At 38.3% G+C, this 15,800-nt stretch overlaps 1 protein-coding gene across 2 annotated transcripts in view; it reads left to right on the forward strand.

The window, feature by feature from the left end:
* The first annotated feature begins 1,297 nt into the window (after nt 1–1,297).
* Nucleotides 1,298–15,800, forward strand: part of LOC140337910 (fatty acid desaturase 2-like) — a 19,848-nt gene continuing 5,345 nt past the window's right edge. The window contains exons 1-11 of one of the 2 annotated variants that reach the window (XM_072421777.1): nt 1,298–1,315; nt 2,009–2,277; nt 7,929–8,039; nt 10,476–10,673; nt 10,999–11,100; nt 12,375–12,500; nt 13,407–13,467; nt 13,809–13,885; nt 14,498–14,595; nt 14,854–14,950; nt 15,688–15,767. In XM_072421777.1, the coding sequence (XP_072277878.1) occupies nt 2,068–2,277; nt 7,929–8,039; nt 10,476–10,673; nt 10,999–11,100; nt 12,375–12,500; nt 13,407–13,467; nt 13,809–13,885; nt 14,498–14,595; nt 14,854–14,950; nt 15,688–15,767 (1,160 nt within the window). In that variant the 5' untranslated portion in view covers nt 1,298–1,315; nt 2,009–2,067. Of the gene's footprint in view, nt 1,316–1,718; nt 1,803–2,008; nt 2,278–7,928; nt 8,040–10,475; nt 10,674–10,998; nt 11,101–12,374; nt 12,501–13,406; nt 13,468–13,808; nt 13,886–14,497; nt 14,596–14,853; nt 14,951–15,687; nt 15,768–15,800 lie in introns of those variants that run through there. The other variant, XM_072421776.1, reaches the window with a different exon arrangement.

The following is a 15,800-nucleotide window of genomic DNA, read 5'->3' on the forward strand; positions in this document are numbered from 1 at the left end:
TTGAGAGACCGCAACGATTCCAGAATAGGAAGTCAGCTGTGCTTTCAGAAATACAATACAATATTCACAGCCTAATCCACTGGTATTTGCAAAATACAGTTACATGGCCGAAAATTTAGATTCTCATCCTTGTGGTTATTTATAAGGCAGTGAATCTGACATTCATCAACATTCACTGGCGGACAATCTTTCATGTCAGTGTTTTAAATGGCAGTGATTGGCTCTCCACCAGAGAAAGTTCCTGAATGTCAGATTCGCTCCTTTATAAAACAGACCTGTTAAATATTTATAAATATCTCACTCTGTTACTTAGGCTACGTACACACGTGCAATAATTGTCATTGAAAATGAACAATTAACGACCAATTGGCCGATAAGTGTTAACAAAAAAAGTTGCACAATGACTGGTCAACGAAGATGACAAATGAGGGATGTCGCTGGAAACAAACGACCATCCCAGCGGATCTGATCGTTCGCCATTGTGTGTACGCTATTGTGTGTACGGTCATTCAGTGATGGTGGATTATTCTGTGATACAATTTCTCCTGTACATGTCACTTCCTGCATCGTAACTACATTATTGGTGGATTCAATTTAAAAGATCCAATCGTTTCAGCATGTACAGAATTGTGCCCAATACGATCCTTCAAAATAATCATGAATAATCGTTGATCAGTCTTTAATCATTAGTTTTATAACAACAATTATTGCACGTGTGTGCTTAGCCTTAGTGTAGTCAATTAGATTCTTTAATAATATTATTCCTATTTGTAGATCAAGCACCATTATGTTGCGATTCATTAATTTTGTGCTTACAAGCAGAAGCTCTTGTTGGATTTTCAAAGGTCAAAAAAGAAAATATTTCACATACAGTGTTACATTACCATTGAACTCTATAAACCCAGCATGTTGATCCTGATGACAATTTTTTTTTCAAGTTATCGCTATCAGTAAATTATTTTATATTTAATTATTGATGCTGATAAGCATGCAGAGATGTGTTGTGAACAGATTACTCCATAGTCTTTATATGCTGCAGGTTGTAACCAGTCATTATGAGCTAGAAAAGCACTTAGGTCTATGCCTGACCCTGACAGATCTCCCCTGATAACCTTATCTCCTGGATTAACCTGGCAGCATGGCACACACAGCAGTCACTGCACAGGCTGCTCTTTTTCTGTCCCTCTATCGCCCCCTATCTTCTAAAACAAAGACAAGCATGTCTGGATCAACCCCATGTATTTCCATCTAGCTCTGTTCATTAACTCCCACACACCTATTTGTATCTCATCTCTTCTCCAGCTCATCTGTCCAGGTAAGGTTTATATTTTTCTCTGTTACTCATTTATTTAGTTATATATTTTATTTCCAAGCCTATTATTTCATATTTTTGTTCTCTTATATTTGCATCTTCTTCCCTCCTGCCTTTTATTTCCTATTTCTCATCCATATATATATATATATATATATATATATATGAGAATCTTTCTCTGCATCCCTCCTGTTCTTTTTTATATACCCCCCTCCTTGCTCAGGAGGGGGGGGGGTTCTCTGGCTCCCCTCCCAGCTCAAGATAATTCCCAGCTTCGAAAGATCCAGGAGGGCCAATGACAAGAAGGCTGCCCCTGGTCCCTGGCCTTTGATTGGTCCTCCCTCTCTGCTGATTGCCCTGGAAACCCTAAACAGGGGAGAGGAGGAGAGAGGAGGATGCTGAGGGAGGAGGAGGAGGGAGAGGAGGGGAAATGAATGTAGCCGGTTACATGTGGAGCTTCTCAGGCTGAGAGCAGGCAGGCAGCCTCTGTGTAAGTTGTAGCAGCAGGTGGAGGGGGAGGGAGATATGTGATGCACAGGGTGGGGTAAGGGGGGGTAAATGACATGATAGAAATTAGGGAGGGGGGGTAATAGAAATTAGGGAGGGGGTACAGAGGGAAGTGAGTAAAATGTAGAAAGATAAAGAAATGGTGATTGTGTAATATTCCCTGATATCCGTGCTGTTATTTCTCTACAGAGTGAAGAGGAGGAGGACAGGGAAGCTGGCACTAAGTGCCACCCAAGGAAGGTGCAACCATGGGCATGGGGGGCCAGAATGGAGAGGGGTGCAGCTCCGGCTGCGTCAAGTCGGATCCTCGCTACACTTGGGAAGAAATCCAGAAACACAACACGAGGACTGATAAATGGCTAGTGATAGACCGCAAAATCTACAACATCAGTCAATGGCTGAAGAGGCATCCTGGGGGCATTAGAGTTATCAGCCACTTCGCTGGCGAAGATGCCTCGGTGAGTCCTGGTGGGGGTTATATTATTTTATTCCCTGATCTGCAGAGCTAACAATCATACTGGCCATTAAATTCCCTTTACACTTCATTATAAGGTCGGCAATTTTTGAAAAACTTGATTGATTATGGTTCAAGATTTTTAAAAATACGTTTCTTGGAATTGATATTTTGATATAGGGAGGGGTAATGGCTAGATCGTGTCTGATAGAAGAATAGAAAATCAGGGTAATGTGTGCGTGCCAGGTGACAATACAATGTACAAGGCTGCAATGATTGTATAAGCCTTTACGCTTGCCATGTTTGTACATTTGGTAAAGATCCTGGTTTTATATTGGCAGGAAAGAATAAAAGGCACACATTTCTGTAAATGTCATCATAGGTAACAAAATAACACTTTACAAATAGACCGTACCGGATTATGTGACCGTTCATACAAAGAGTTGTCACCATAGCTGGATGTACACTGGGTTGGCGTGCTCATATTTGCATTATGCATATGGGCCTTATAGCTACATTTGTACATGCAAATTGAGAATTTGATTATGGAATGTGTAGGTGACTGGTCCTGAAAGGAGTGTTTGTGAACCCCAGTGTACATTCAGAAAGGTCCTAAAATGTCAGCCAATCACATATCAGCTTTACCAGTTGGGCTGGCAAATACAAATGTCTGTACAACTATTTATCATAGTGTATGATATTTCATTTATTAGTGGAGTCTTTGAAAGGTAACAAATAACTTTTGATTGGTTGATGAGTAAAACTGTTAATTCTATCTCATGATTATTATTTAAAAGTGAAAAATGTCTGATCTTAAAAGCCCTGATTGTAATACGGGAAAGGTAATCTAAAGCACACCCACTGCCTCCCACATGCAGCGATCCCAGTGTTAAAAATCCCCAATCAGATCTAAACCCAGACAACCCAGGGTTCAAGATGTACCACGACCCTGCTCTGCATTCTTGTTGCAGTGGATCACAGATAACTAGGAATAATTTATTTTTAATGTTTGAATTTTAGCATAGTTGCAGTGTTTGTTGGATGGCATTAGTTGCTCGCTAATTGCTTCTAATTATTAGCCAAGGACCCAGGACTGTCCCACTGCCATAATGGTGGTAACCAGAATGGACTAAGCTTTCATGGGCAAGCAGAGAACATATTTAAAAAGTCTTTGGGAATGCTAGAAATCTATTTTGTGCTTAGCTACATTATGCAGCAATATGAGACAGCAAAAAAAGCAATAAAATGAAACCCTTAAAGGATCTGTTCAGCCATATTTAATCATCAATCAAAAGGGGTACATGGAAAGTAAGGTGTGCCTAACATCATTTTTATTCCTAATTTAACCTATGAAAGAAGAAATAACATTGTTAATAAGTGAATCACCCAGTGCATTGTATTCATTTTTTTCAATTTAGTGTTTTCATGATTTTATTAAATAAAAGGCTATATAAGGATTGTCATTTTGCCCCTACGTGGTGATTTCATGCTGATGCATGTTTTCTGGAATCAAATTGAGTTTATTTTGAGATTATAAATTACATGGCATGAGCAGAGATGTGAATGCTGACCGGTGCTGAAGACTTCTGCTTGGTGTGGTTACTTACAGTAAAGACATTCATGTGCTCACATTGCTGACATGCCTCTTCTTTTCAAATCCACATCCACAGAGAGCTGCATAGTAGTCAGACCTAGATACTGAACTAATTCATCTGGAATAGAAATTAGGAGACTCTAGAATACATTGAGCTGGGAAATATTACTCATTTTATGCTGGATATCAGGCAAAACGAGTCTGTGCATTGCAGTGTATTATATATACATTTATTATTTGTACAGTGTGTTATCTAGTGTGCATTATATAGCTTTTTTCAAACTGATCAGCTGCTAGAAAGAACCTGGTATTTTTTTATATATTCTGATTTAAACTGAGCTCCAAGCAGATAAAAAAACACATTATGTGTTTTTTAAAATTCTGGTAAATGTACTGTACTTTTTAGATTTCAACAAGTTTTTATTAAAGAATGTACTGTACTTTTTAAATGCAAGAAGTACATGTAGCTGAATTTGGCCCGGTGTCAGCAATTTGCAGTCCCTGCAGAGGGGAGCTTAGATTTGCAGAGGGATATGCAGTGTAAGGAGCCAATTGACTGTAGTGATGGAGTATACAGATAGGAGGATAGAGCAGGGTGACTGAAAGATGAGATTATGACCCTGATTTATGAAAGCTCTCCAAGGCTGGAGAGAATACACTTTCATCAGTGAAGCTGGATGATCCAGCAAACCTGGAATGGATCTAGTCCAGGATTCAAAACATTTGCTGGCAAATAGCAAATGATTTTCAAAAATCCATTCCATGTTTTCTGGATCACCCAGTTCACCTCTGAAAGTGTATTCTCCCCAGCCTTGGAGAGCTTTCATAAATCAGGGCCCATAAGTCAGCTGCTTTGGCTATCCATTCACAGGGTAGGGAGGGGCAAGACCTGTCAGTGTTTAGGAAATATTAGGTCTCCTGCCATGCCAGATAGTACAGGTACATTAGCACCAATATTTGGATTTCATGTGTGTTATTCAGAGTTCTTAGTTGATTTCATGTTAAACAAGAGCAGCCAGTAAGAATTCCGCTATCACCAACATGGCACTGGCAAACCAGTGAAGGCTACTTCCTAATTGATTGCTCTTTGGTGCTGTAATGCTGCCCCAAGGCCATCATCAACATTTTTGGGCCCCATAAACTTGCCATGGCCCCTCTCCCTCATATCTAATTGTTCCAGTATTGTAAAGTCAAGCTCTGTTGATCAAGGCCCACTACACAAGAGCCCCTTGCCCCGAAAATGGTGGCCTCGATATGCCCATCCACACTTTTTTCATGGAACCATGCACACCTAAAACAATAACTTGATGCAACACATATGGTAAATTTCAATATGAAAAGCTTTTTAGGAATTCCAGTTTAATCCCACAGAGAGTGCTTGATGATTGGTCAGAGAGTGCTTGATGATTGGTCAGAGAGTGCTTGATGATTGGTCAGAAGGTGCTTGAGGATTGGTCAGCGGGTGCTTGATGATAGGTCAGAGGGTGCTTGACTGTTGGGCAGAGAGTGCTTGATGATTGGTCAGAGGGAGCTTGACAATTGGTCAGAGGGAGCTTGACGAATGGTCAGAGGGTGCTTGATGGTTGGTCAGAGGGTGCTTGATGGTTGGTCAGAGGGATCTTGACAATTGGTCAGAGGGTGCTTGACGAATGGTCAGAGGGTGCTTGATGATTGGTCAGAGGGAGCTTGACAATTGGTCAGAGGGTGCTTGACGATTTGTCAGAGGGTGCCTGACAATTGGTCAAAGAGTGCTCACACCTTGGTCACAAATGCACTCATAAAACCAAAATCTATTGTTTCACTGTGAAGAAAATTGCGTATATCCAGCGTTGGGCATCAATCACGCAAAAGACGTGGTATCTGTAATGTTAATTTTATAGCTTGATAAGTCCCCACCATTCACCACTCATCTTGTTTTGTAAAATGTATCAATGTAGAAGTAAATGGGATCATCCAGCACACACATAAATTCCCCAGAGCTCCAGACATAAGGCTGCATCCCTGAAAAGATATTCTCTATAGACATGAGCCTGGCTTCACCATGCCTATTATTTTTAGTAAATAAAGGAGTGTATTGTGTATTACACCGGGGATATATGTGATCAGAATTTAATAGGACAGTAAAGAAGTGTCTGCTTAACGTTTTATACTCTGTGTCTATATCTGATTGTGTGTTGTATCATGGAGTCCTTTAATTGTGATGTTACAATCTGACACATCAGAGCCTTTGATATCTACATTTCCGGGAGATTAGTGCGGTGTGCTATTGTTTTATTACACAGTGTAAATGGTGTGCTTTAGGCGTACAAGAAATGAGAACTGAGCCATAAAGGGTTTTTGCAGGCTGTCTGTTAGAGACAGCTGGTCATGTCTGCCTGTAGGAGGAAGCCAAAATAAAGGAGCTCTCTGATTGGTGGAGCACCTTCTGCTAGGGCTCATTGAGAACAAGGGATGCAGAGAGCTGTAAAGAAGAGGTTACTGCAGTTCAGAGCTGTGCAGGCAACTGGCGGTCAGGTGCAGCAAGGGAACCCCTAATGAGGACAGAGCTAAGCAGATCATCTCTAATAATAATTAAACACTTACATAGTATAACATACTATTACGAGAACATATTGTGTAAAAAAAATAATATAAAAGAAAAGAATATATATCTTACGTTTATTTTTGATATAAGATAATGAAATAAAACAAACAAACAAATAAAGATAAATGTGAAAACACAGGGAATATATTTATGCCTGACCAGGATTTGCTTTTTATAGATAGGTTGCTGTAGTGCACCAGAACCCATTACTACTTATTGATCTGGGAACCGCTTTTCCTTTTTAACATACTACAAAACACACCCTCCTTCTGTTGCCTCTAACATACACCAAGCTAGCTTCTATGCACTGCACTGCTCGGGGTCAAACCTGCCTTTAAAGTTTAAATCTAAATAGTGATACATAAAGCAGTAAGAGAGGAGGTTGCATAGTACAAGAGCAAGGACGTTGACTTACCCATGGAACATGTAGAAAACACTTTAAAATCTGCCCTTTATGAGTTACATGAATATAGCTGAACATTAGGTGAGCAACTAAATACACATTGCAAGGGATAATTCACATAGCTCAGTAAATGTGGTGAGAGAATAGCCAATCACATTCATTGAGATTTACCCCCATGTGTTGTGCTGGTGCAAGGAGTTTTGTGTGATAAATAGCTGCTGTTTTGTTAAATAGGGTGGCAGCACTCCACTAGCCCACATTCCCCCACCTCCTAGATTGTAAGCTTCTCGGGGCAGGGTCTTCTCCTCCTCCTGTGTCACTGTCTGTATCTGTCCTATTTATTGTACAGCGCTGCGTATTATGTTGGTGCTATCTAAATCCTGTTTATTAATCATAATATTACAGTGCATTGCAGACTACTGTACTATATTCACAATAAATGGCACCACCGCTTTATAAGCTGCAATCAAGCTTCAGAAAGTTTAAAGGACTTCTGAAACTTTCTGAAATCCTGCTGAAGCCTGCTAGTGGCTTATTTAAAGAGATAGTCATGTTTCCTAAAAGGATCTGTGTGTAACGTCACCAAACTGCACTTGAAGAATGTTTTAAATACTTTAAAATAGCCTGCTGTATGTACAGCTGTTATATAAACTGAAGCCCATGTGTGCCAGATCTTACTTTGCTTAGATCAGTTGCACGTTGTTCCCTTGATTGTCCCACTATTTCTTTATTTCATCATTTCAAGCCAGTACCTGCCAGATCTCTACCGGATGCATGCTCATGGCACTTTTGGATAACAAAAACATGAAGCCATATGCTGGGATCAGCAAGAGTTAGGAAGTAGCTTTTGGTGGAAGGATTAGTGGAGAACAATCCTGTACTTTCCAAAATTGACATTTTTTGCTACAGTGTTACAGAGGTTTTAGCTCTTCATGGTCCCAGCTGTAAATTGTTTAAAAACTAAGAGGTAGTAACAGGGTATCCTTGGTGTAAGTTAGTGGACTTTGTTAGTTGTTTTGTTGATTTCACTTCTTGCCTCGAAATGTTCTTGACCCAATTATTATTTTTTCACAGGAAGCTTTTCAAGCATTTCACCCAGATCTGAACTTTGTAAGGAAATTTCTCAAGCCATTGTATGTTGGAGAATTGGCCGAAAATGAGCCCAGCCAGGATCGTGGAAAAAATGTAAGTCCACTATCACATTGGGCTACTATCACACAGAATTAAAAAAGGTTAAACTTCTGTCAGATTCACAGGTACAACGAAACGGAGAAAAATCTCATAAAGAATGCCAACTTTGATTCGCTGTATTTTTGTTTTTTTGTTTCTGTTTCTGTCCTGGTGGCTCTAGCAGTGGAACAAAAATCATGGGGAAACTTCACAACAAGGACACAGAAGACAAAATAACTTTAGAATGGATTCTGAACTTGCAGTTCTATATACAAAAATTGAAAAAAAGGTTTTGGGTTGAGTTCAATACCTCTCTTGATTTAAAGAAGTATGGACATTGCTAGTCGCCTGGCTGAATGTCCTGCTTCAGTACAGCAAGTCACTATCCTGGATTTACTGTAAAGGTATCTTAGAATTACAACTGCCTTTCATCCTACAATGAAGCCCCAAAAGCTCCCTTATTGTTGCTGGTTGTAGAGTGGCTAAACTTTTGATAGTTTTCACTGAAGTCACCATCACATGGTGGTTTCCCAATTGGAAGATTTTACTTTACTTCTTTTTCTAAAAACAACTTCAACTGTAGATTTTCCCTTACTTTTTGTTATGATGGCAAAAGTCACTAGGAAAAGTAGAGAGGGTAAATCTCCTTAGTTGGGACACATACTGTGAATCTAAGTATTTTCTAGTAAATTGTCTTTACATAAAATACCAACTAGTGCAGATAAGGACTTCTGACTTTTTTTATAACTCTTTTATTTGGCATGTTTGTTCCTAGTCAGTAGTCTAGAAAGTATTGCTGATGTGTCAGTATAATTCCCAGGTCAGCAATGGCAGCCATCAGATTATTCTTTGATTGATTAACTTTTATGCAAGAAACAGCATATAGTTCTAGCTAAAAAGAACAAATATAATCAATATTGAAGACCTGAGGAGCCAATGGATAGTACAGATAAGGACATAGGATGTGTATGTGAAATTAAACCTAAAGTGTTTCCATAGTTTGATAAACATTCCTTGAGGTTTTATTAGATCATTCATCTTCAGTTTGCATCCAAGTTACCCATGTAAATTTAGGGCTTTGTGTTATGCAAATACCAATTTCAACTGAAAAGCTGGTTCTTGTCCTGCCCCTTCCATGATCTTGCACTACCAACTACCAATGCAAAGGGGGTAAGACAGGCCGGACCAAATTTCCAGTATCTTAGCTGGTGTTGATTTTGCAAAAATATTGGTATACATTTATCCAAACTAGGGCAGTAATAATTTCACTTATTTCATTATATCATTTGTTTGTTTTTTCTTACTAAGTGAAATTTAGCCTTTCTTTGGATAAGAAAGGGTTGATTTTATAAAGCTAGCTCTGCAAGTCATTTGCTGAGTAATATAATCTAGTTTCTCCATTATTGATACCTGTTTATTGTTCTAGGCTCCTGTATTATTAATATTATTCTCAAGCTTTCCCAGACTCTGAACTCTTCAGAAACATGAGCCCTGGGCTGAAAATCTATGATAATTGTGCAGCTTGTTCTTTGTAGGTGGATAGACATATCAAAATGTCCATTGTTAAAAGGAAAAGGCTTTCTGTGTCAATTAGTCTATTTTGCTATATTTAGCAGATGGTAAAACAAGTCCTAGAGAGGTAGAAGGTGGGTAGGCCAGCTGGGTCACAATGCTGCCTAGGTTAGTGTATTGTACATTACTATTTTAAATTCTGCTACTTCACCTCTCCTTATATACTTCAAATACTATCAAGCCCTAGGACCTCTGGAAAATATGATTAAAATGCTTGTATTTTTGCATCTCATTAGGTGATGGAACATTGTCATTGTGCATTACATCAGAAAATTCTGTGTATTCCAGCTACATTCCACAGAACTGGGGATGGTGATTTCTGAAACTTTTGGAATTGCAGGGTGCTAGCAAGCAGTGGGACATGCGGTCACTAAATATAAATACTGCTAACCAGACACCAAACTTTGGAATAACAGTGCATATGGCCATGGTTATTGAACCCTTTACAGACAAATACATCCCAATCATTGCTTAAACTGACCCTGAAACATGCCATGGCCTGAATTAACCTTTCTTCATTTCTGCCCATGGACAGAGCACCTAGGGCAGCTAACAAAAGCAGATTATGATTAGGGGTGTAAAGATCACAGACCTTCATGCCTCTATTACTTTTTGCAGTCTTATGATAAGTCTAACCACACAGCCCTCCAAAACAACGTTTCTATCTATAATTACACGCTGTGCTTCCCCCCTTAAATTTGCATACGATCTGAGGTTTCATTTTATATCAGAACTGTTGTATCTGAATCTGAAGTTCAAACTTTTGACTAAATTTTCTCATCTTATTCCTAATATTTTTGATTGGGAACAGCCTACAAAATTTAGGTAGATTTAACTTTGCATAGTTTTTTTTTCTAATATAATGTTGTCTTCATACAGATTGAGCAAGTGGAAGACTTTAAGAAATTACGTAAAACAGCAGAGGACATGGGACTTTTCAATGCCAGCCCAGTGTTTTTCGGTCTTTATCTATTACATATCCTAGTCCTGGAAGCTATCGCCTGGGCAACTCTTAACTACTTTGGCAATGGATGGATACCAACCATAATGACCATTCTGCTCCTCGCAGTTTCTCAGGTTATTAAATTCATTATAAATACATTTTCCTATTTAGGTGAACTAGCTAATTTGGTTGAAAGACCTTTTAGACTTTATACTATTACTATTATTACTGTTATCTATAAAAAATGTTGCTTACATTTTCTAACATTACAGCTGGAGTCTAATTGGTTGCTCTAAACAACACCATCACTTTCTAATTTCTCCAGTTGTTATACCTAGGCACATTAATTATTACTTTTAATGTTATTAGATTTGCACTCTAAAGTTTAGAACCTTTGGTGTAATTATTATATATTATATAATAATATTTATTGTAGAAATGTATTTTTTTTCCCTGCAGGCCCAGGCTGGTTGGCTGCAACATGACTTTGGACACTTATCCGTCTTCAAGAAATCAATATGGAATCACATTGCTCATAAATTCGTCATTGGCCACCTAAAGGTGCCGTTTCGCAGGGGTATTTAGTTGTGTGATGGACATTTAGGTCAGGAGCCAAATATGATAACTGCCTAATATAGAAATAGACAAGAAGAACATAATATTTTGTATACATCTACTACAGCTAAATAGTAAAAGGTAGAAAGAGGGTATTTTGTATATCAAGAAAAACATATACTGTGTAAATTAGCAGTCGCCAACCAGTGGTCTGCGAGAAAATTTTGGTGGTCCGCAGCTATGGCCGGTGCCAACCCGGACGGGGTCAGGAAAAGGACCCTGCTGGGGGGGACGCATCGGCCAGAGCTGCTTAGGTAAGTCCCTGGACACAACCCAGGTCAGGTCTGAGCCTGCAATGGGAAAGTGGGGGGTTCTGGCATCATGACGTTACTAAAGGGTTAAGTTTCTTTGCCTTTGAGTGACACAGGGCTCCAAAAAATGAGGGGACTATAAAAGGGAACCTTAGTAGTGTCCCAATAAACTAAATGATTGCACAGGCCCCTTCTTTGGAATGTACACTTAAAGAGAGCATATCACATATTGTCTACAGCGGGTATAGCAAAAAATACCCAAACCTCTCATATACTTTACTTGCCAGCATACCCTCAATGCGCCACCTTCATTTGCAGCTGATGATGCCTCCCATCAGTGTTAGGGTATGATAGTGCATGTGACCTGCTTTGCTAAGACAGTGCTCGGGCATAGCAGGCCAGTCTCAAGACTTGAGTGCTGGCACATGTACAAAGGAGTAACATCTCCGCTCTCCAATGTCAAAGCTGAATTCAATACCTGTTTTAAAAGGAGTGCATGCAAGGTGAATAGAAGGGAAACTGGAGGTCTTCTTTGCAAAACAATGTCACTTTATCATACCCACTTTTATTCTATTTTAGAAAACAGAGGTCTTTCCTCTGGCTCACATTTTATAAAACCATTAAAATCCATTTCAAGAAAGCAAGAGCACTGACAGTACTAAAAAGGACTCAGATGCTTCAAATCATTTAATTCCTGAGCATGATTTAGAACAAATGAACCTACTACTAGTTAATTTTCCATTAAATGTTACAACGCTTTTTTTAATATTATGATATTTATTTACCATAATTATTACAAACACAATAAACACAAAAACGGCCCACATCAGATATCATCAAACATTTAGCGGTAATAGAAAACAAGGCTTTCATAAAAATGGGTTACATCTAGGAAGCTATGGGAGTTGTAGAGCTATGTACTGTTATTTAATCTTGCTGCTCAGCTCACTTGAACCCCTCTGCCATCAGGGAGCTTCAGCCAACTGGTGGAACCATCGTCATTTTCAGCACCATGCAAAGCCCAACATATTCAGCAAGGATCCAGATGTGAACATGGTCCACATTTTTGTGTTGGGAGACACTCAGCCTGTGGAGGTAGGTGTCATATATCACTGTAATTTGTCATATAATCTTTGATAGACTAGAACCTGCTCACTGAGGGGTTAATGTACATCACCTTGAGACTGGTTACTGACAGTGCAATGCACATAATATGGTTACCTATTATATACTGAGGGGTAAATGCACATATACCACAGGTTTAAAACTGGATAGTAATCTTTTGTGTGCAGAAAGGGAATACTCGCTACTGGCTTAGATCCTGGGAAGAGAGATGTGTGTGTGTGCTAGGGGCAGTATACAGAAGAAAGCCAAATGCGTGTACAATAGGGTCAGAAATCCTACTTATTTAGCTAAATTCCATACTGGAAGCAGAACGCCCCCCTGGGAAACACCATATAGGACTGGCATTTAGGCATAGCACATGGAAGAACATGGAAAGCACAAAAAACATCTTAAATAGGCTTAGGCACCTTTAAAGCTTATGAAGATAATTTTTATGCTGTTTAAATTGAAAGCGTTGAACTGAATATAATAAAAAGGACCTATACTGTCCACACATACTGGTTTTATACCACCCAGGCTTAAGAGTAACTAGGAAAGTTTACAGGGTTATCAAAAATTTATCATTCTTGAATTTGCTTATTATAGACAAGCCTTGCATTTTTGTTGTATTTCCTTTTGGAATGATTAGACTGTGACTTTTGTCTGGTTAGACTACTGCCAGTAATGACAGTAATGTAATGCCCTATTTCTCCCTTTCTTCTACAGTCCTGTGGGTAGCACTCAGTAATTGATAATCACAAGTTTAAGTAAATTAATTTCAGTTGAATATGTAATTTAATTATATTGTATTCATCTGATATAGTGATGGGAGTGTTGCTTTGGATGACATCTAACCTTGATATGCAAGTACACTAATTATGTTCTCTGACCTCCTAGTATGGAAAGAAGAAAATAAAGTTCCTACCGTATAATCACCAACATCAGTATTTTTTCCTGAGTAAGTAATTGGACTTCGATTTAACAGCTTAAATATTTTTCGGCTTCTCCATGCTTTTCTCCAGATGATACCCTACATTTCTATTATGGACAATCCAAAAGTGGCCATTTTTATCAACAATGGCCATGATGGTATTTAAAAACAGACATATGTGGGGTTTGCTCAAGGTAAAGAAGGGGGTTTATGTTTTATTGCAAAATTGTAAAACATTGGAAGGCTGGTCTAACACTGTGTAACAAATTTGACAACCAGTATTCTTTAGCAGCACATTAACAAGACAAAGATTTGTAGGGAATGATCTTTAAGTGTAATTTTCTCATCACTATTTATGTTACCTTTAGTTGGTCCCCCACTTCTGATCCCAGTGTACTTCACAGTCCAAATCATGAAGACAATGATAACCCGTAAGGATTGGGTGGTAAGTGTTTTCAGCTACTTAATTTTACATAAGAATGTATGTTCAGTAAATAATTTGAGCATAAGAATTTTGTCTTTTAAAAAACTCTTAACAGTTAGGAGTTTACAATCCCAGATTATCACATATCTAATGCTGACTAAATAAAAGCAGATATTGAAATGACTCCTAGCAAACATACACATTCCCATAACAAGTCAGTTTTTAGCTTTCATTCTAAGACCTACTTAGAAAATTTATTTTGAAAAAATAAACTTTGCTTAGCTGCGCTTTGATTAACATGTCCTGAAAATGTGAAGCCAAACCTATTTTACTATACATTCGACCTGATGCACCAGTCAATGAATTCTGTTTGATCTCAAAAGCTTCTCAGACTAATGCCATCAACACAAGCCCATGCCTGTGTACACATGTCCTAATGATGTACTGGTTTTAGAACATTTTACAAACAGAATCAGTTTAGGTTAGCCTGGTGCACTTTTGATGCAAGGTTATAGCTTGACTTTATCCTGACTATTAAAGCTTACGCTAACACACCGTATTGCTCTCATGGGATAGTAACACTTCTTTATATTGTACTATTTTTTTTTTTACCTAATATTACCTTGTTTACAGGATCTGGCTTGGTCACTGTCCTACTATACTCGTTTTTTCATCACATTTGTTCCTTACTATGGGGTTTTTGGATCAATTCTCCTGCTCACCATAGTCAGGTATGTAGCTCTGATTGACCTTAAGCATCAGTTTTCGTAACTCCCAAGGGCTAATTTAATGTACTGTTTATATTTATTATTAAATCCTGTTCTGCTTTTTTCTGTACATAATGGGAAATGTCAAATGTGGGCTTGGAAAATATCTATATCAATTTCCAATGTTTTCACAAAATCCTCCGATACTTTAATTAAAAGAATACTTTTAACTGTCCCCGTGTAATTGTCCTATTTTTAAGAATTGTCCTCTATGCTTTGCAGGTTTATTGAGTCACACTGGTTTGTGTGGGTAACACAGATGAATCATATACCCATGAATATTGATCATGAAAAATACAGAGACTGGCTGAGCAGTCAGGTAGGAGATCAAGTCAGGACATTTGTTGATGTTGACCAGGGTAAGGTTTTTAAATAGGCATGCGGTAGTAGTCATCAAGTCTGTCATTATCTTCACAATACAGCAAGTCTCTGTGCTGGTGCATTGTTATGCTATTACTTTTCTACACCTTGTGTAACAAGCAATGTTCTGTACAAAAGTATTGGTGTAATATTTGGGACAAAAGTCAAAACAATCTTAGATACAGTAAGGTTGGTTACAATCTTTGTAAAAGTTTTTTTTTGCTCTCTGTGTTGTCCAGGAGAATCATCTCCCCATTTCCTGCCATTTAGATACATCTAAGAAAGTGAGAGAGAATCCCCTTTTAGACAGTTGCCACAGGAACACGTGTTCCAAATGGAAGATTTACCCTCACCCCCTGTTCTAGTGACAGTTGTAAAATTCCTGAAATCTTATTAGTTCCTGTCCTAGTAACAATGGTAATCAGGGCAAACAGACAACAATAAAAAATATGCCAGAGAGCAATAAAAAATGCCAAATATAAGTTCTAACACTTTCAATCATTATCTAAAACTAAAAAAAAAGTATGCAGTTTCTTAAGTTATCTGAAATGTGAACTAAAGCTATTACAATACATCCGCATAAATTCTTTTTTGTCAACAGTATAAAGTTTGAGTTTAATGATTGATGCATGATATTTCTTGAAGGTGAAGGTGTTTCCTAACTGCACCTAACATTTAGATCTGTTATTTTCACAGTTAGCAGCAACATGTAACATAGAACAATCCTTCTTCAATGACTGGTTCAGTGGACATCTCAATTTTCAGATTGAACACCAGTAAGTATAATTTATATAATATATCTTTCATCC

This window comes from Pyxicephalus adspersus, chromosome 9 (assembly GCF_032062135.1).
Source record: "Pyxicephalus adspersus chromosome 9, UCB_Pads_2.0, whole genome shotgun sequence".
Taxonomy (NCBI): Eukaryota; Metazoa; Chordata; class Amphibia; order Anura; family Pyxicephalidae; genus Pyxicephalus; species Pyxicephalus adspersus.